The sequence below is a fragment of the Ovis canadensis genome, chromosome 21, assembly GCF_042477335.2.
Source record: "Ovis canadensis isolate MfBH-ARS-UI-01 breed Bighorn chromosome 21, ARS-UI_OviCan_v2, whole genome shotgun sequence".
NCBI lineage: Eukaryota > Metazoa > Chordata > Mammalia > Artiodactyla > Bovidae > Ovis > Ovis canadensis.
This window is the reverse complement of record NC_091265.1, coordinates 48199263-48219397: the sequence shown is the minus strand read 5'-3', so window position 1 is coordinate 48219397 and position 20135 is coordinate 48199263. Positions and strand designations below refer to the sequence as shown.

The window sequence follows — 20135 nt, the reverse complement described above, 5'->3', positions numbered from 1 at the left end:
GACTTTCTTTTCCTCTCTCTTACCCTTTTTGCTCGACATAGCTATCACTTTCGGAAGAACAGAATGAAGTAACAAAAAATGGCTGTGAATCTAAAGAGCTGGTCTACCTCGTGCACATTGCTTGTCAGGTAATTTTGTGGGTGGTTCTCCATTTCACATAAAATTTAATAGGAATTAAATATAAATGAATAACATTGACTAAATATGAACAAATAACATGGACTGTGGTAACACAGGTATTTTATTCTTTCTTCCAGTCATATTGGCATTTCTGTGCTGTACTCAGAGTTGAAACAATCAATAGAGTCCATTAAATAGAAATTTATTTTACAAACTTGAAAATTCTTGTAAATTTTCTTGTAAAGGAAACATATCCTTTATTGATGATGAGATTAAATGGTTCAGCTAGTGCTTACATATTACAATTAAGAGAACAGACCAAATAGTGTCTGCCTCAGATGCACATTTTTCTAACCAAGACTTTAAGGTCCACTGTGGATTAACAGTAGGATGTGTGTATGTTTTAGAAGTATGCTCTTTCTTAACTCTCTTGTTAGAACTTTTTTGAGGCTTGTTAGTATGACTTGCTCTTAATGAGATTTCAAATATGTCACTTGTAGCATTGATTATTTCCTCCATCAAGTAAGCAGTTCCTTGATTTATTCTGTGTTCATTGAGCCTTCTTGCCTGTCTTTGAATTATTCACTGTAAAGTAAGTATTTTCTCGGAAACCTTTCTTATGTACAAACTTTTCAGTTTCCTTTGACAGGGAGTAAGATAAGGAATTTACATATTTTTTCCAAAAAAAGTATTATCCACGTACCTGAAGTTAAAAATTAAATAATCTGGAAAATGGCTATTTCATATGGGAAATACTAAGTTCCTAGTCTTGATGTGACTTTAAGGGCAAACCTTTCAGAGTTAAGTGCTTTTATTTGTAGGTGAGAGAATATGAGATTAGAAATTGAACTTAGCTTGTATATATATGTTCTAAGTTATATACTGTTTATACATGTTTTATTATATGTCATGTTGGTTCCTTTGAGAAAGTGGGAAGCTCTGAATCCGTGTTTCATGTCATATTTCATAAAAATGCTTTTACTGAGTTAATTTTTACATGAAAATTTCCAGTGCTTTTATGATGAACCATTAACAGGCGATTAGAAAGCATTTCTTCATTATCCAGAGTACATGATTGGCATGTCAGTCATGAACTTCTTATCCCATCAAAAATCTTCATCTTTTAGTGCCTTCTGTTCTTAGCAGTGATTTCCATTTGTTCCAACAGTGCAGATATTTTTATTCTTTCTCATAAGCAAAACATGTCAAAAATACCCATGCTGTCTGTAAAACATGACCTTCAAAAGGTAAGCGTGGCATTTTAGTACCATACATTAGAATGTGTAATTGCTACTTGATTATGCCTCCATGAAGTAGTGACCTAGATAGTTATGCTTTTTCCTGGTTGTAAGTATCTTGTCAAGCTGCTTAAAAAATTTCAGACTACTTGTTATGTTTTTATTACATCAAGGTAGTAATTTACTGCATTGTAATAATGCTGTCGTGTTTCTCCTCTGCCTCCTCACTGGAAGTAATTGTTGATATGTTCTCATGGCTTTCCTTCTGTATTCTTGCCATATATGTCATCCATAAACCATAATAGACCAAAGGCATTTTTTATAGCCAAGATAGACTCAAAATCAAACCTTCTAATTTTGCAAATGAGGAAATTGAGGCCCAAATTATGAAAGTTGCTTTCCTAAGCTGTATGAAATCTTAGCTGGAGCTCCTAACGACTTCAGTTTTCTGATTGCTAGCTTTTCTTATGTCTCCTGGGAATTCACAATATACAACAGATTTTAGAAATTGTATTATCTTCAAATGAGGTATGATCACCTCTACTCCTTATAATCTATTCATTATAGAAGCTAATTGCATATTTCATATCTTTCTAATTTCTTATTTTTAATAATGTGCACTTGAAATTTCTTTTTATTTAACCAAAATTCTTGGTCCTTCCTTTATAACACGCTTTCTTTCCCAGTTCCTTTTTCTTAGAAAGTGTCTGGTTAAACAGCAGAGATCTTTTCCCTTTCTGTAGGCTGTGGCACTGATTCTTCAGGTATTAACATTACATTTGGGTCTTGCAAAGTTTTTTTGCCTCTGCCTCTTAAAGCTTTAATTTCCTTTTAAATTGTGAACCCAGAAATGTAAACCATGTGTTCCATACTGCATAGATCCAAATTCAGTAGGCATTTTTTGATCACTTATATGTCTGGTACACAAATATTATGGCATACAGAGTATCATTTACTCTTAAAACAGCTCTGTGAGGCATATAGTCTGATTTCTATGATGAATGTAAGACTAAAGAATGTCAATAACTTCCCCATGGTCATGAAATTAAAGACCAGGATTTGAACCTCACTCTTGTGGGTTTTATCTGTTTTTCCATCATAATTCTAGTTTTATTTATACTTAGTTGGCCACTCTGAAATCTGCAGGCATATTCTAATGTTGTTAAAGAATTATAGAAATATACTGAAGCTAATAATCTAGTTTATTTGCATGACTTCAGTGGACAGGACCTGGATAGCATTCATATATGTAAAGATATATCTTCTATCTACTTACCTCTATAAAACTCGTAAGTGGAAGCCTCTGAAAGTCCAGGTTAACTGGCTGCAACCCTAGGCCAATAGGCTGTATATGTTAGTCACTCAGTTGTGTCCAACTCTTTGTGATCCTATGGACTGTAGCCCACCAGGCTCCTTTGTCCATGGAGATTCTTCAAGAAAGAATACTGGAGTGGGTTGCCATTTCCTCCTCCAAGGGGTCTTCCCAACCTAGGGAAGGAACCTAGGGACGGAACCTAGGGACCTAGGGAGTTCCTGCAGGAACTCTGGTCTCCTGCATTAGAGGCAGATTCTTTACCATCTGAGCCACCAGGGAAGCCCAATAGACTGTATAATCTGGGCAATAAAAAGGGGATGACAGAAGATGAGATGGTTGGATGGCATCACTGACTCAATGGACATGAACTTGAGCAAGCTCCGGGAGTTGGTGATGGACGGGGAAGCCTGGCGTGCTGTAATCCATGGGGTCACAAAGAGTTGGACACAACTGAGCAACTGAATTGAACTGATAAAAATATTTCCTAGCTGGTATACTGGGCCAAGAGCAGTTGGAGCAGATACCTGTCACTCAAATCTCATTCAGCCATATCCGTGTGTCTCAGCTGAACATTAACCATGGGCAAAGTGACTTTCTCAAATGCCTTGGAGACAGATGTACATAATGTCCTGCCTGAGCCCTCATTGCTCTCCCTCTCCTACTGATGGTTATTTAGAGTAAGTTGTCTTGACCAGTATAGCCATGTGCCTTACGTGTTCCTTCCTTTGTCTTTTAATTCTTTTCTCCAAGGAAACAGACTCGGGGAAGGGAAGGTGCTAAATGGAACAAACGGATGAGCTAGTGTGGATGAAGAAACACTCTTCCCAGTCTGTATCATGATATTGATCTGAGAAAAACACTTTGTTTTCTGCAAGCATACTAATTTTTCCTCTATGTATTCCCTGCTTTTCAGGAAATATCATGTATTTAGTTTGAAATCAATGAAAGTTAATAAAAATCCTGATATTCAAGAACAGGTCAAGGTAGATATGGAAAAACCTTTAATGTCTCAACTGTTGAAACTTCAATAATTAGAAAAAAAAACAAAATTAGATACACCTTGACACTAATTACATTAAGCCCCATTACATAGTATAAAGCATTTATAAGTGTAATGTCAGTGGTAGGGAATCTTAAAAGTGTTCTGTATTCTATTATTTTATTCATTAGCAAATAAGCAGATATCAGTTTTTAAGTGTTAACTTTGAAATGACTCATTTAAACCTAGCGATTATAAGAATTTATTCCGATATGTACCCTAATGAAAATTTTGTCTGATCTTTGCCCCTCTAAGTATAGTTTTATTAGTTTAAAAAAAATTGTTTCTTAGTATTTTGTTGTCCCATCCTAAGCTTTAGAGTAGTTGAAATGAATGGTTCTTATTAAAGTTGGATTTTATGAACTACCTTTGTATTTTAACCAGAATTCATCAATGTATAAGAAGTCATTTTTACTGAAGTGTTTTGTAAATATTTACAGTACTGTGAAACCTTTTTTAATGTCCCAGTTGATGGAATAGACAGTTGCTTGTAGGGGAATGCTTTTCTGTCTCAAAATATCTCCTGTACTCTGATGCTTGAAATTCCACCATCAGCAATGCATTCCTCAGTATTAAGTATCTCCTCCACTTGGTCCATTTAGCATATGTTGTTACTAAGGGGATGGAGTTGATTATTAATGTTTGAAGAGCACCTGTATATGGATACAATGTATAAGCAGATGGCAAAGTTCTTTTAAGTGTGAAAACTTTTCTATGAAATTTAGGTGTTACTATTCCCATTATGGCCCAACAAGGTACAGCAGCTTGACTATAGCTTGGTAATAACAGAAGCGAAATGAGTTGTTGCTGTACAGTCACTAAGTCATGTCTGACCCTTTGTGACCCTGTGAACTGTAGCTCGCCAGGCTTCCCTGTCCTTCATGATCTCCTGGAGTTTGCTAAACTCATGTCCATTGAGTCAGTGATGTCATCCAACCATCTCATCCTCTGTCGTCCCCTTCTCTTGCCCTCAGTCTTTCCCAGCATCAGGATTTTTCCCAATGAGTTGGCTCTTCGCATCAGGTGGCCAAAGTATTAGAGCTTCAGCTTCAGCATCAGTCCTTCCAATGAATACTCAGGGTTAATTTCCTTTAGGATTGATTGGTTTGATTTCCTTGCTATCCAGGAGACTCTCAAGAGTCTTCTCCAGCACCACAGTTCAATTCTTCAGTGTTCAGCCTTCTTTAAGGTCCAACTCTCATATCCATACATGACTAATAGAAAAGTCATAGCTTTAACTATATGGACCTTTAAACAAAAACTATAATATATATTTGCAGTTCTTTCTGAGAAGAACATTCTTCACCCATGTCCTTTGAAGACCCTTAATCATGGGAAAGTTTATCATGCAACAGAATTAATACTATGAATTAACTGTATGCATGATGAAGTTCATGAAAAGAAAGACCTGATTTAAATCTCAGCTTGACCTTATCCTGAACAGGGGACTTTACACAAGTTACTTGACACCTATGAGTGACTGTTTATTCTTCTTTACAATGGGAATGGGCTTCCCTGGTGGCTCAGATGGTAAAGAATCCACCTACAATGCGGGAAACCTGGGTTTGATCCCTGGGTTGGGAAGATCCCCTGGTAAAGGAAATGGCTACCCACTCCAGTATTCTTGCCTGGAAAATCCTGTGGACAGAGGAGTCTGGAGGGCTGTAGTTCATGAGATAGCAAAGAGTTGGACATGACTTAGCAACTAAACAACGTAACAATTTATTAACTTAAAAGCAGGATATTTTTTCTTCTCATTTGAAATACATTCTAAGAAGTCAGAGGTTTGATGGTCCTTTCTCTGTTTTATTTAATACTTACTCCAGGGCTTGGTTCTATGTAAATTTGGTCTTATATACACTGGGATTTTTCTTTTTTCTCGTTCTTCTTTATCATCTTTGTTAAGAATTGTTGATTTTTATTATCCTTGGAGAGCAATACTTACTGATATTATTCAGGTTAGAAATTTGCTGCAAATTAAAATTTAGACATGAATAATGAATTTTTTGTTTTGTTCTTTATAATAAATAATTGAATTTCTAAAATATTCTGATCATTTACTTTATTCAGCCTATTTGGAAATTACATGATTAAGGTTGTTTTTTTACATATAAAATTTAAAGTTCTTCTTCCATATCCACTAAAAAGATAGGTATTTTACTGATTTTAGACTTTTACTCAGTGACTTTAAAGCATCTTGGGAGGACTTGAAAATTATGTTTTAAGCTTTTAATTTCCTGCATGTAAATCTATATTAAAGAGCAGACATTTTACTTGCACAGGAACAGTTTTTAAAAGTTGAAAGAAATCAGTTTATTGATGTATAAGTAAAGCAATTTTGAAATCCAGTCCCCAGTCTTTACCTTTTGAGTCTCTGAAGGCTATTGCCTTTATGTGGTTGCTTGTTGATATTTATTTCTTTGAGTAAGACTCTCTAGAGAGAAGAGAACATGATTACTTTTTATAAATTTAATAAACTTGATTTTTTTTAGACTAATTTTAGGTTTACAGCAAAATTGGGTGGAAAATACAAGGTACCCATGTATCCCTCCTCATACATGCACCTCCTTCTCCACTGTGGACATCCTCCCACTAATGTGGTACATTGTTACAACAGATAAGCCTCCACTGACATACCATTGTCATAGGGGTTCACTCATGGTGTTGTTCATTCTCTGGGTTTGGATAAATTTAAAATGTGTATCCACTATTATAGTGCGCAAAATAGTTTCACTAGCTTTTGAATTCTCTGTGCTCTACCTATTCATCTCTCACTACTCCCTAGCCCCTGGCAACCACCAACTTTTTTTAATTGTCTCCATAGTTTCGTATTTTCTGTGGTGTCCTGTGGTTGGAATCATGTAATATGTTGCCTTTTCAGGATGGTAGATTCTTGCTTATTTCTTCATAGCACAGAATTATCATTATTTTATTTTTGTATTTAAGGGCTTAATTTTGTAACTTAAGGGCTTCCCAGGTGGCTCAATGGTAAACAGTCTGTCTGCCATGCAGGAGACTGTCACAAAGTTCCATGTCTTACCTCATTTTAGTGCTGAGTCATGGTCCATTGTCTGGATGTACCAAAATTTATTTATCAGTTCACCAGCTAATGGATGTGTCGGTTGCATCCAGGCTTTGGCAATTTTTAATAAAGCTGCTGTAAACGTTTGTTTGTAGGTTTGTGTGTGGACATAACTTTTCAACTCATTTGGGTAAACACCACAGAGTGCAATTGCTGGATCCTATGGTAAAACACAGTATGAGTAATTTTGTAAGAAAGTGATGTCTGTGAAAGAAGCCGTACCATTTTGCAAGGAAGGAAATTCCTGTATGTAACAGGAATTTATATAACATCATTTGGTGTTATCAGTATTCTGGATTTTTGTGACTCTATTAGGTATGTAGTGATATCTTCTTGTTTATATTTGCCTTGCCCTGATGACATATGATGTGGAGTGTCTTTTCATATGCTTATTTGCCATCTATATATCTTTCTGGTAAGGTGTCCATTTTTAAATCAGTTTTTGTTTCCTTATTGTTGGTTTTTAAGAGTTCTTTGTATATTTTGCTTGATAATCCCTTATCAGTAGTATGTTTTTTGCCAATATTTTCTCCCATGTCTGTGGCATTTCTTTTCATTCTCTTGACAGGGCAGAAAATTTTAATTTCAATGAAGTAAAGCTTATCAATTCTTTTTTTTTTCATGGATTTTACGTTTGCTCTTATATCTAAAGAAAGGCATCACCAAACCTAAGGTCATCTATATTTTCTCCTATGCTCTATTCTAAGAGTTTTATGGTTTTCTTACTAGGGTCTTTTTGAGTTAATTTTTGTGAAAGGTATAAGGTCTATGTCTAGATTTATTTTTTGTGTGTGAATGTTCAGTTGTTCCAGCGTCACTTGTAGAAAATTTAAAACAAAACAAAACTGTCTTTTTTCCATTGTATTGCCTTTTTTATCAAACATCAGTTGAATGTAATTAAGTGAGTCTGTGTCTGGGCTTTCTATTTCATTTATGTATATGTCTATTCCTTTGCCAGTATCATATTGTTTTGATTATTGTAACTTTATGGTAAGTCTTGAAGTTACATACATCAGTCCTCCAACCTTCTTCTTCTTTACTATTGTGTTAGCTATTCTGGGTCTTTTGCCACTCTATATACACTTTAGAATCCGTTGGTTAATATATGGAAAAATAACTTGTGGGGATTTTGTCTGGGGAAGCATTATGAATCTATAGATCAAGTTGGGAAGAATGAACATCTTGGCAATACTGAGTCTTCCTGTCCACAAACATGGTACATCTCTCCACATTTAGTCTTTTGACTTCTTTCACCAGAGTTTTGTAGTTTTCCTCATGTAGATCTTCTATATATTTTGTTAGATTTATATCTAAGTATTTCATTTTGGGGGTGGTTATATAAATGGTACTGTGTTTTTAATTTCAGACTCCACCTGTTTATTGCCTGGTATATAGGAAAGCAGTTGATTTTTGTTTATTAACCTTGTATCATGCTATTTTGCTATAATCAGTTACTAGTTCTAGAGGTTTTTTGTTGTTTTGTGTTTTCTACCTAGACGATCGTGTCATGTATGTATAAAGGCAGTTTTATTTCTTCCTTCCCAATCTATATATCTTTTATTTCCTTTCCTTGTCTTATTGCATTAGCTAGAAACTTGATACAGTTTTTAAAAGCAGTGATGAGAGAGGATATCCTTGCTTTGTTCCTAATCTTAGTTGGAAAGCTTCAAACTTCCCACCAAAAATCAGTTCCATTTCTATGAACTATGGTAACAGACTGCTAGAAAGAGAAATTAAGAAAGTAATTCCACAATTTCATCAAAAATAATAAAATACTTAGAAATAAATTTAACCTAGGAGGTAAAAGATCTATTATTTTGTAATAACCTATAATGGAAAATAGTCTGAAAAAATAATACATGTAATTTAACTGAATCATTTTGTGTACAACTGAAACTAACACAATCCTATAAATCCAACTATATTTCAATTTAAAAAAATCCAGAGCTTTGAAATTAAAAGTCACCATCTGTTTAATCTCTTTGATAGAAATATATATATGTTAAAATAGTTTTGATAATTTTCTGATATTTGAAGGGTTACATAATTTTTGAAATATATGTATGAAAGAAAAGATATTTTAACTATGCGATAGGTTATTTTTCTTTTTCTCTGCCTTATTGTTCATTTTTATTTATTTTTTTATTTTTGCCACCCCAAAAGAACAACTATTTAACCCACTGTTGTGACTCAGAAATGCTTTGGGTAGATGGCAGCTGTAGAAGTGAGAAAACAAAGGAGCTTACTTGAGCAAAGAGTAAAAGAAAGACTTTAAACAGTAGAAGAACAGCACTTAAAAATCATGTAGGCAAGAAAAGGAACATTTTACAAATGGAGGGAACGCAAGTAATTGAGCATAACTGGAAGCAAAGAAAGAGCGTGAAGGAGTAGTGAGTGGGATCACACTGCAGACTTAGACAAGCCCAGATGATGCAAGTCCTCATATGTGCAAGTATGTTTGGATTTGATTGACTAGTGGTTCCCAAATCAGGTGATCATCAGATTAACTGGACCCATTCCAGAGTTACTGAACTAGCATTTCTTAGAATTGGGATCCAGGGACTGTTCTTTAAGTTTTCTGCCACATCTGTTCTCTTATTTCATTCTAACAACCCCTTCTGAAAGACAGAGATGGTATTGCTCTCTGTGTAATGGAGAATTGCAGTCCAAAGTAGGAGTAGGCATATTTATCCTGTTAGTTATGGGCAATACCTGTGTTTAGAATTCAGCCTCTCTCCCGTGAAGTGGTACCGTCTGCTTCTGCCCTGTCTGGTGGAGGCAAACGGAAAAGAGCTACATTAGAGATTTTTCTTTATTTCTGAGACGGTTGCTTTTTCTCCCAGTTTCTCCAGATTCTTATGAGACTAAAGCCTCCACATAAAAATTAAATTGTCAACCAAATGGTGTGTAGTGGAGACCAATTCATCACTACTGCCCATGGGAGCTTTTGAAGCCTTCTGTCAGTGTGACCTGACAAGCTCTGTAGTTCATATTAGGGGAGGGGAGTGGAGGAGGAGATCAGAGGCAGGGAGGTCAGAAGTGATGTGGGTCCTCACTAAAGCTCAGGCTGTGAAGTGATGGATTCGAGAGAAAATTAGAAGACAGTACGTGATAAATATGTTCTATGACTAAATTTTCAAATCTAATGAGCTTCAGAGCTTAGGCAAGGAAAGGAAGAAAGACCGAAAAGTGGGGTGATACAGGGGGTTCTAGATACGATAAGTGCACCGAATGCTCCTAGATGAGATTTTAATGGTGTTGATTGCCAGTACGCTTCTGGTGTCAGTCACAGAAGATGTTCATGGTAACTGATCAGGAACCCAATTTTATTTTTCTTTAATTTTTGGTAGTATTCTTCCACACAGAATCATTTAATGGCTCTTTCTATGGGTTTAAGATTACATGCTGTCTTCCTTCTACCAGTTATTATTCCCATGGAGAACCAGTGGGCTTGACCAGTCATAAGAAGAGGTTTAGTGGACAGTTCTAGCTCATTTTCCATTATTAATGCTTTAATGTATAACTCACTAGAGGGTTTTGGAGTTTAACTGTTTACTGTCAAATTAATTAGTAAATATAAAATCTCATGGATAACCTATCATTATGGAATAAAGCCTGGTACATGACCACTCCCAATAGAGACAAATTATAGTGGTCTTTTTTTTCTTACTCATAGGGCAAAAGTTGGATTGTTAAAAGAAGTTATGAAGATTTTCGGGTACTTGATAAACATCTTCATCTGTGTATTTATGACCGACGATTCTCCCAGCTCTCAGAGCTTCCCCGTTCTGATGCTCTGAAGGACAGTCCAGAGGTGAGCATTCAGTACTTTGCAGAAGTAATCACTATTATGTAAATCAGCAGAAAATTTTTGCTAGTATACAAAGTAAAAGCTTATTTTGAGCACTCAGGAAGATTTATGGGATTATTTATTTCTTAAAACAGTAGAAAAATTAGTGATATTTTAGGATATTTCAAATAGGTTTGTTGTATAATTTTATAAAAAGAAACTCATATCTTAATATACAACTAGATGATAATATATGAGCAGATCATTTTTCAAAGAGAATATAAACTATAGAAGCAAAAATATGGGAAAATGTTGACCTCATTAGTAATCAAAGACATGTATATTCAAATGATGCTGTTTATTCAGTTTATGATGGCAGGCTGTGTCCATGCACTTATTTCCATGCCTGTCAAAATTTTCTAGTAAAAGTATACAGAGGTTTTTTTGTTTGTTTGTTTGTTTTAAATTTAAGAGGAAGGAGATTCTTTTATAACATTAGAAAATGAAAATAACCATCAGGGAGTCCAAAATTGTGAGGAATCTTGGAGTGGATGGGATAAGATTTAAGGGGGTAAGAAAATACAGTTTGAGCAACTTCTGCAGGAAGACTGCAGAGGGACAGGTAAACTAGAAATCTTCAGTGTAAAAACTGAATAAATGAAGTAACAGAAGAGCAAACAGAGGGCTTTCAGAAGCGTGATTACCATCCTTAGAGAAAGCAAGGCAGTCACATTCATGAAAAAAGAATAGAGTTTATAAAAATAAAATAATCAGAGACCTTAGAAATGAACATATGGTCATTTAAGTTAATTTTAATAATAACAAACATTAATAGCTGGATGACATGCAAAATGGACTTAGACGAAGAGAGAATTAGTGAGCGGGAAGGGCAGACTCTGTAAGAACACAGCCCCAAGGGGATAGAAAGTTGTGAGAGAACAGTCGAGAGTCCCAGAGAATAGATCCAGAAGTTCCCACAACTTCCTGCTGCTTAATAGGAGTTATTATAGGAGGAGAGATCGGATGGAAGTAGCTGAAAACATAATGGTTGTGGTGGTTTAGTCGCTAAATCGTGTTCGACTCTTGCCGCCCCGTGGACTGTAGCCTGCCAGGCTCCTCTGTCCATGGGATTCTCCAGGCAGTAATAGTGGAGTGGGTTGCCATTTCCTTCTCCAAAAACATAATGTTTCCCTAAATTAAAGAAGAGCCTGTATTCAGATTGAATCAGTCCATTAAGTGTTAAATATAATAGCATCTAGAAACACTGTAAAATTTCAAAATGCCAAAAGCAGAGAGGAAACCCAGAAAGCCTCCAGAGAGCAAAAAGGAGATTTTTCTCAAAGGAACAAGGAATGTATTGGCATTAGACTGCTTAGCAGCCACAATGGATGCTTGAGAACAGTGCAAGTCCCGAGGGGAAAACCCTTCCAATCTGTAATTAATTCCTGGGTAATTACATAGTAGAAGCAAAGTAGAGGCTCCAGGCATGCAAGAACTGCCACTGGGGCAAAGCCTCAGGAATGCCCTGAAACCACAGATTCTGTCGTATGATAGAAAACCTGGACGTCTCTCTGCCTCCATTGCCCTTCCCTGTCTGTTGGTTTTTCTTTCTCAGACTGTCTCAGAACATGACCGCTCCCAACAGGTACCGGGTTCTTGTGTCTTTGTAAAATAGCAGCCAAACAGAGCTGAAATTAGGAGTTCCTGAATCCTGCAGCCACTCCTGTTAGGCTGCTGTTGGGTCCCATGGCTGGACCATCAGCTGACTTGAGGTGAAGGATCACGCATGAACTGTCCTGCCATGGCTGGGTGGCTGAAGACTGCAGCAGGCCTTGGAGGAAGTGTCAGAGTAGTGGGGAGAAGTTGGGAAGGAAAGTAACTATGTCTGTGCTATCATTTTACATTTTCTGTACAAAAATAGAAAGAAAAGGCAACCAGATTAGAAGCTATATGACCCCTGATGAGGAGGAGCCGAAGTGAAGGTCCTGCAACAGATAGGGAATTATGTAAGTGCCCTTAGTGTCAGTTCATGGAGCTGCGAAGCTTCTGTAGAGAACCTCTGTGACTATGAAAATGCCTGAAAATCTGCACATTTTTTTCTCTCAGAAACAACCAGTTTACACCAGTTTCTTTAACAGTGAGAAACTGTTACCACTGAATCTTCTCTTTTTCTTTAGTCGGTCACTCAGATGCTTATGGCTTACCTGTCCCGCCTTTCAGCTATTGCTGGGAACAAGATCAACTGTGGACCTGCCCTTACTTGGATGGAGGTATTAATCTAGTTCACTCTTTATTAGAGTTAATTACCTACGAAAGAAATCCCATGTGAATTTTCATAGCTACTGAGTTTTAGGAATTGAATAAGTGGGGCTTATTCATGTCTTCTGGAAGATAGATATGGTACATTAAGTATTTTTATCTCAAACCTTTTTTGATAATCCAGGAAACTAGTTTTAAGATTATTTTATGAATCAGAATGACACCTGTTGTTTTGGTGTTCAATATATTCATGTTTATACATTTAGCAAGATGTGTATATATATATATAAATTTAATTGACTTAGTAGTGAAAATAGTTTTTAGTCATTTAGAAACAAGAGACAATTAAATCCTTTTAATGTTATGGGGAGGGAGGTGGGAGGGGGGTTCATGTTTGGGAACACATGTAAGAATTAAAGATTTTAAAAAAAAAAAAAACTAAAAAAATAAAGGATCTGATTTAAGAATGTCTTGAGTGATAGAGTATCCAGTCAGTATGTTAGATTTTTTTTCTTTAATTTGCGTAGGTAGAGTTACTTTATTCTCTAAGTGAAAATTGGGAAGGTGATAAAAAGTGGAAAGAATATAGATCTTAGAGCCAGTACAACTTGCATTGAGATCTTGTTTTTTCATTATTGGCTGTGTGATCTGGGACAAATTATTTAATCTTCTGTAATTTATGTCAGCTCTTTTAGCTTTAGCATCTTCATTGTTAGGTATAGATAATGATGATAAGTATCTTTTTTTAAGTTGTGAAGATTCAATTATATATGTATAATACATGTACAATACAATGACTGGCATATAGTAAGTAGTTTTTTTTTTTTAAGATTCTTTGGGTTATAGTTTTTCTAAATCGAGTCGAGTTATATAGATACACCAGGAAACTTGCAAGTCCCATGTCTTTAACCATCTCATAGTACATTTTCTTTGTTCTAGATTGATAACAAGGGAAATCACCTTCTAGTTCATGAAGAATCCTCTATTAACACTCCTGCTGTTGGTGCTGCCCATGTTATCAAGAGATACACTGCTCGGGCCCCAGATGAATTGACCTTAGAGGTGAGTGACCAGATGTGCTCTGTGTTAGCTCAGTCTGTGCTGCCTTTCTAGCCTCATCTTTGTGTCGATCATTTACTTAACGAAAAGCACCCGGTGTTTCTGCCCTTTATTGTCTTTCAGCCTGGCATGCCATCTATTTTTATTTTAATGACTATACTCATTCTTAAAAATTCAGCTTAAATGTCCCCCATTTTTTCTAGGAAGTCTCCTTGATTTTCTTCCTTCTACTCCAAGAAATACATACTCCACTTCTCCCCTACCCCTCACTCTGCCCCCATAACCCCTGCCCAGAGCCCACACTGAATGTCATTCTGAGCTTTTCTCAAGGCTTGTCTCTGAGAGGTCACTTATTACATTCAATCACAGTTGTTCTGCTCTGTTTGTCTCTGTGGGCTTCTTGAAAGCCAGATCCTCTTGTCTTTTGTCCTTTATTTTGGCACCTAAAAACAATACCCAGTGATACTTCTTTCTCATTGTTCATAGATTGAGGTAAAGACCAGATGAAAAGTGAAGTGAACATTTCTTGCTATCACATGCAAAAAGAGGGGATTTAAGTTTCTTCTGTTAATACTGGCTGATGAGAGATCAAAAGAAAATGCTGGCAGTTATTCAGTTTAAGAGGAAAAAAGTGTACGTTTTTACTGTACAGAATTCAAACATTCTCAACTAAATTTTTAGCTCTATATACAAAGAATCCTTGATCTTGAAAGATGCCATGTTTGTTAGCAAATATGGTTTTGTGAAGAGGACATTCATCACTAGAAAAATTAGTCATGAATATACCACAAAAATTTGTGAAGCAATATTGTGTACATTAGCAACATTGTTCTAAAGTGCCTAACTGGTTTATCACAGAGATCATCACTTATTTTGAATGAAGAATACAACTTCCTTTAAGTATATTATTAAAAACTATTCTTGCTATTTTTATACTTAGGATTTTGTAAAAGTTTGTGTAAACTCATTGGTTTGTCTTTTAGGGTGAACAAAGTCAGCTGCTCAGTGGGAATGTTATATATTGAACCGCCTTTTGAAAGAAATGTAGCTGTCGTTCAATTTTACATGTACTAAGAATAACCCAGTAATTGTAGACATCTTAGAGCGTTCCTATATAATGAAATAAGATACGTTAATTGCTCAGCCCAGTGCCTGGCACATGGCAAGCAGCTCACCGAGTGTATTAATAGAAACTGCTGTTGTTCTAAATATGGTAATTTAAAATTTCCTTTTATAAGTGAATCTGATCACCTTTAGTAGCAGCAGTAACAGTATTTTAACTCTGTGATGATGCCTAGTGTTAAAAAAATCTCATACTGTCAGTCAGGCTTTCTGAAGTTACTACACATGTTACTTGGACCACAGTCTTTGTGCTGCTTAACTTTTTGTAAACCTCTCCTTTACAAATGGTTAAGATTATTAAATTCTTTACAGAAAGAAATATTAATGTTTTTCCAGAAATAATGAGCCAGAGAATAAGATACAGTTCAGATTTAAAGTTTTACAGTTTAGATTTAAATTCTAGGCAGACGATTGCTTTACAATTTGATTAAAAACACTTCACTTAAAATGTTTTCTCCTAGGTGGGAGACATTGTCTCTGTTATTGACATGCCCCCCAAAGTGTTAAGCACATGGTGGAGAGGCAAGCATGGATTTCAGGTAGGCAACAAAGAATTCGGTGTGGAAAATTCAAAGAATGTGTTCTCTTTCAATAATATTTGTGTTTACAGTGGTGTGCTGGCAGTGGACTTTGTTATCAGAAATTTTGTCTGCAGTGGGAAAAAAAATGTAGAAGACGTTAGACTTGGGTTTCCTTTTCTAGTTACTGCTGTGGAAGATCTCCTCTTCTGTCCCACACGGTGGAATAGCTGAAGTGTGAGCAGAGCCACCTGCCTGCTGACCCCTTTTAGATTATCGGGCCTGTAACCACTTTTCATAGTGGTTTAAAATCATGAATCACATGTTTTCCCTCTAGACTTAAGTCAGTTTGATCAGTGTATTTTAATGCGTTATAACTGTTAACGTAAGCAGTGTTTAATAGCAGAGTAACAGCAGAGTCTAAGGCCGTCTCTTTCTCCTTGTATGCCTAAGCAATTTGAGACCTGACAACAGCATCTCCTAGACTGACTGTCACTAATTTCCACAGGGTAGAAAAGTTTCCTTTTAGCTTTTAAAACTATCACTAGAAGAACATCTAAAAATGCCTTAAAATTGTCTCCTTAGTATATAACTCGTGGGTTTTAGTTGTCTATTTATAAAAATGTTCCTAAAATGCTATGTAGATTAAATGCCCATGCTGTACATTTGGAAATGCTAATGGCTGTTATATAAATATAGCTTTATATGCATATAAAAACTATTAGGTTTCTATAACATGTATTTTATGAAAAAAAATCATACGTTTAAAACAGGACAGCATGGTGGCTAAGAACATGGGTTCTGGTGCTATATCTCTTGGGTTTTAATCTTGTGTTATTTTCAGCAAGTTGCGTTACTTCTCTACTTCAGTTTCCCCATTTGTAAAACGGGGATTGTAGGATTGTTGTTAATCTCTTAAGATTATCGAGAAGATTAAATCTGTGAGGATAAAATATGTAAAGTAGCTAGAGCAGACTTGATGCATATTTCTCACTCAATAAATGTTGATTTTTAAATGTAAATAATTCAAATAAAATTTGATTTGATTTACACCTCAATTTGTTATAAAACATTCATAACCATTTAATTTGATTAACACCAAATTGATTAACCTTGTGTCTTTGTTACCCCACAGATTTTCTCACGTGTATAATTACAGTCCTACTTTAGCTGTGCTGATTTCTTAATTGCTATTAATAATTGTTGCTTCTGATTAAATATAAAACTAAATGGAAAGCTGGTCTTAACCAGCTCTTTATTAAGGGATAAGGGATCCTTTATCTTATTAAGGGATCAATTCTTCATGTTCATGGAAGTGAGCTATAAATGGTAGGGGCCCAAACAGGATCAAAAAGTAAATTTGGCTTTTAAATGCCAGTTGTGTTTCAGTCTTGCTATTGCTTCCTCTCTTGCAGTCTTAGACCAGTCACTTGCTTTCTTTGGACTGCAGTAGCAGGAGACGAGGGGCTGGGCTTGGCCCAGGGGTAGCTTGGACAGTGGTCTTCCTGGGAATCGAGGCCATTTCGAGCTGCCCACTCTCAGGAGAGAGGGTGGAGGGGAGCAGAGATGTGGGCTGCTGCTTCCCAGGCTGTGGGCCAGCCTTGAGGTGTGCTGCTCTGGCCCCTGAAGGAGAGTGTTCTGGAGATATGTTGTCAGCACAGGGACCCCGTGTCTCCACCACGGGTCTGCTCTACTCGCTGTGTCTCTGATGTATTATGTGGGCTCCCCTGTTTCTCCCTCAGTCACAGGTATTGCTGTCTCCGGCCAGCTGTCGGGACATGATAAGGTGCCGGTGGCGTGCGGAACCCTTTCCCTTAAGTCCAGCGAGCTGATATTGTGCAGTTGTTGGCTCGGGACTTAATTTTTTATTATTATTTTCAAAATAATTAATAGATTCTTATCATTTAGTACAAACTTACAGAATAATTGACCAGATAATACACCAAGTTTCATATACTATCTGTCCCACACACATAGTTTCCCCTATTAACATGCTGCTTTATGTTTTATAATTCACTGAATGGAATTGGCAAAGTGTTGATCTTTCTTAACCACAAGCTGATGAGCAGAGTTTACCTACAGCGCAGTGTAACCACCGTTTCTAGGAGTGGTCCGAGACACCAGGGCCAGAATCACATGGATAAGAGTACAAAGTGTTAGTGTCACATCCTCTGCCACAGCGATGGAAACACACTTAATGAATCAGTATTTACACGTGATTGTTAACTGTAATCCGTATTTTCATGAAGACTCACTCTTTGTGATGTCTATAGTTCTGTGGGTTTTCACAAATGCATGATGACATGGATCATTCGTACAAAGTGATTTCCCTGTGCTGGAGATTTCCTGTGCTCTCACCTATCCATCTTCTCTCCTCCTGATCTCTGACAGGCACTGATTATTTATTATCTCCATAGTTTTGCCTTTTCCAAAGCATTATATAATTGGAATCATATGGTATAATATGGAGCCTTTTCAAACTGGCTTTCAACCTGCACTTAAGGTTCCTCCAGATCTTTCCATGATTTGATGTTCCTTTTTTATCATTCATTGTTATGAATGTGCCATAATGTTTTTCTATCCACTTATTAAAATGCATCTTGGTGCTTCTAGTTTGGGGCATTTATGAATAATATTGCTGTATATATCCACATGCATATTTTTGTGTGGATATGTTTCCAGCTCCTTCAGGTAAATACCATGGAGTGCACTTGCTGTGTTGTATGGTAAGATCATGCTTAGGTTTGTAAGAAACCACCAAACTGTCTTTTAAAGTGGTTGTGCCATTCTGCCTTCCCACCAGCAACAGTGGTGATGCTGCTCTGCATTCTCATCTACATTTGATGGTTCTCAGTTGTTTTTTTTTTTTTTTTCAATCATTCTAATAGGCGTGTGATGATATTTATTGCATTGTTGTCTGAATTTGCAAATAAAGTCAGTCCAAGGAATGGCATTTACTGATACAGATAAAGGTGTTGCAATGCTGTCTTCATTTATCTGTTACTAATAACTCCTTCTTCTCTCTCTTCACCTCTGATTCTCAAACTTATCTTGGTGAGCTTATGATGTGTTGCATAGGGAACATGTGAAAACGTAAAATCCTGTGACATAAACCCCCAGGTTCTGTCTCAGTGGTTGTGGAATAGGATTAAGATACATTCTTATCCTTGTGATTCTGGCCCTGGGGTTCCTTAGACCGCTCTGCTGGAAGCAGTGCTTACTCTGAGCTGTAGCTAAAGTCTGCCAATCAGCTGGTGGTTGATAAAGGTCAACATTTTGCCAAGTTCTAGTCTGTATATTGTTTTAGCCTAGAACATAATTTAGCTGTGGGAACAGAAGGATTAGTTCATCCATGTTTCTAAATTATACTGTGACTGTGTTTCTTTTCTTAAACTTCTAGGAGTAGGAAGTGTGAAATTATATTAACTATAGTAATTTAAAATTCTGAAATCTTTTACTTGTCTTCTAAAGAGTATATTGAGCCTTTTACCTTTGTTTTCTGAGGAGTTTCATCATACAATGTATAGTTAAGAAAGGGAAAAAAAAAAAAACCTCTGCTTTTTCTTTCTTGTTAAAAATACATGGCCTTTTTGTGTCTGTTTGTGGACTTTGGTTGGAAATGTGAGGTGAGGTGTCTGGAAGGTCTTTTTTTCCCCTTACATAACAGGCATATCACTCATGTAAAGCGTTAATGTCTGAGGATTATTTGTTTAGTGCCGTGTTTCTCAGAATTTTATTTGAGAGCCACAAGTATCAGAATGACCCGAGAAACATGTTAGAACCGTATACAACTGATCTCTGGAGATGGAGGACAGAAATCTGAATTTCATCAGGTTCTTCAGATGATTATTGAATATAAAATGTGAGAACCACTGACTCAGCCTCCCTGTGTTTATCCTGTGCAGATAGAGAAAGAATTAAAACACTGCTTAGTGAGTGTTCTCCTTTCCCCCAGAAAACCTCCTAAGACGTATTTGGGATGCAGTCAGTCTAATGGGTAAAATACCACTTCGAGGGTGACAGAATCCAATTCAGTCACGTTCTCTCAGTTCTCCACAAGATGGTCAAGGGTCACTGGATTTATTTTTCTAGTTACCCCAGTCTGTCGTGTGAGGGTTTCCATGCCCGAACGGCAGACAAGCAGCTCTTCAGTAATAAGCATCCCCTTACCTCAGGAGTTTAACGTGGTTCCAGAAAGCTTACTTTCAGAAAAGCCTTCTTTATCCCACACGGAAGATGTTTGGAAACCTTGGCTCTTGCAGTAAGTAGTTTAATAAAGGAAGACAATTCACCCACTTATTTATATGAAGCCATCATTTTATGTGCGGAATTCAAAGCTTCACCTTTTCATTACTCAAAATTATGTAGAGCAAAATATTTCCTTTCCAGTTAAGTAATAGGAAAATTACATAATTTTTCATCTGTAGTATTTACAGGATTTCAAGGGAAGGGGGAGTCAGAGTGTGGTGCTACAAATCCAAGGCATTGTAACACTTCTTGGTCCTCTTCTGTGTGCTTCCTGTTAACCTTTAATTCTCACACTACAAAGAAGGTACTTTTATTACCTCTCTTACTGACAAAGAAACTAAAGCG

At 36.5% G+C, this 20135-nt stretch overlaps 1 protein-coding gene across 4 annotated transcripts in view; it reads left to right on the top strand.

The window, feature by feature from the left end:
- Positions 1-20135, top strand: part of ARHGAP32 (Rho GTPase activating protein 32) — a 199228-nt gene that overhangs the window by 115440 nt on the left and 63653 nt on the right. For all 4 annotated transcript variants that reach the window (XM_069565475.1, XM_069565476.1, XM_069565474.1 and 1 more), the window contains 5 exons: positions 42-128; positions 10471-10608; positions 12762-12854; positions 13783-13905; positions 15486-15563. In XM_069565475.1, the coding sequence (XP_069421576.1) occupies positions 42-128; positions 10471-10608; positions 12762-12854; positions 13783-13905; positions 15486-15563 (519 nt within the window). The remainder of the gene's footprint in view (positions 1-41; positions 129-10470; positions 10609-12761; positions 12855-13782; positions 13906-15485; positions 15564-20135) is intronic.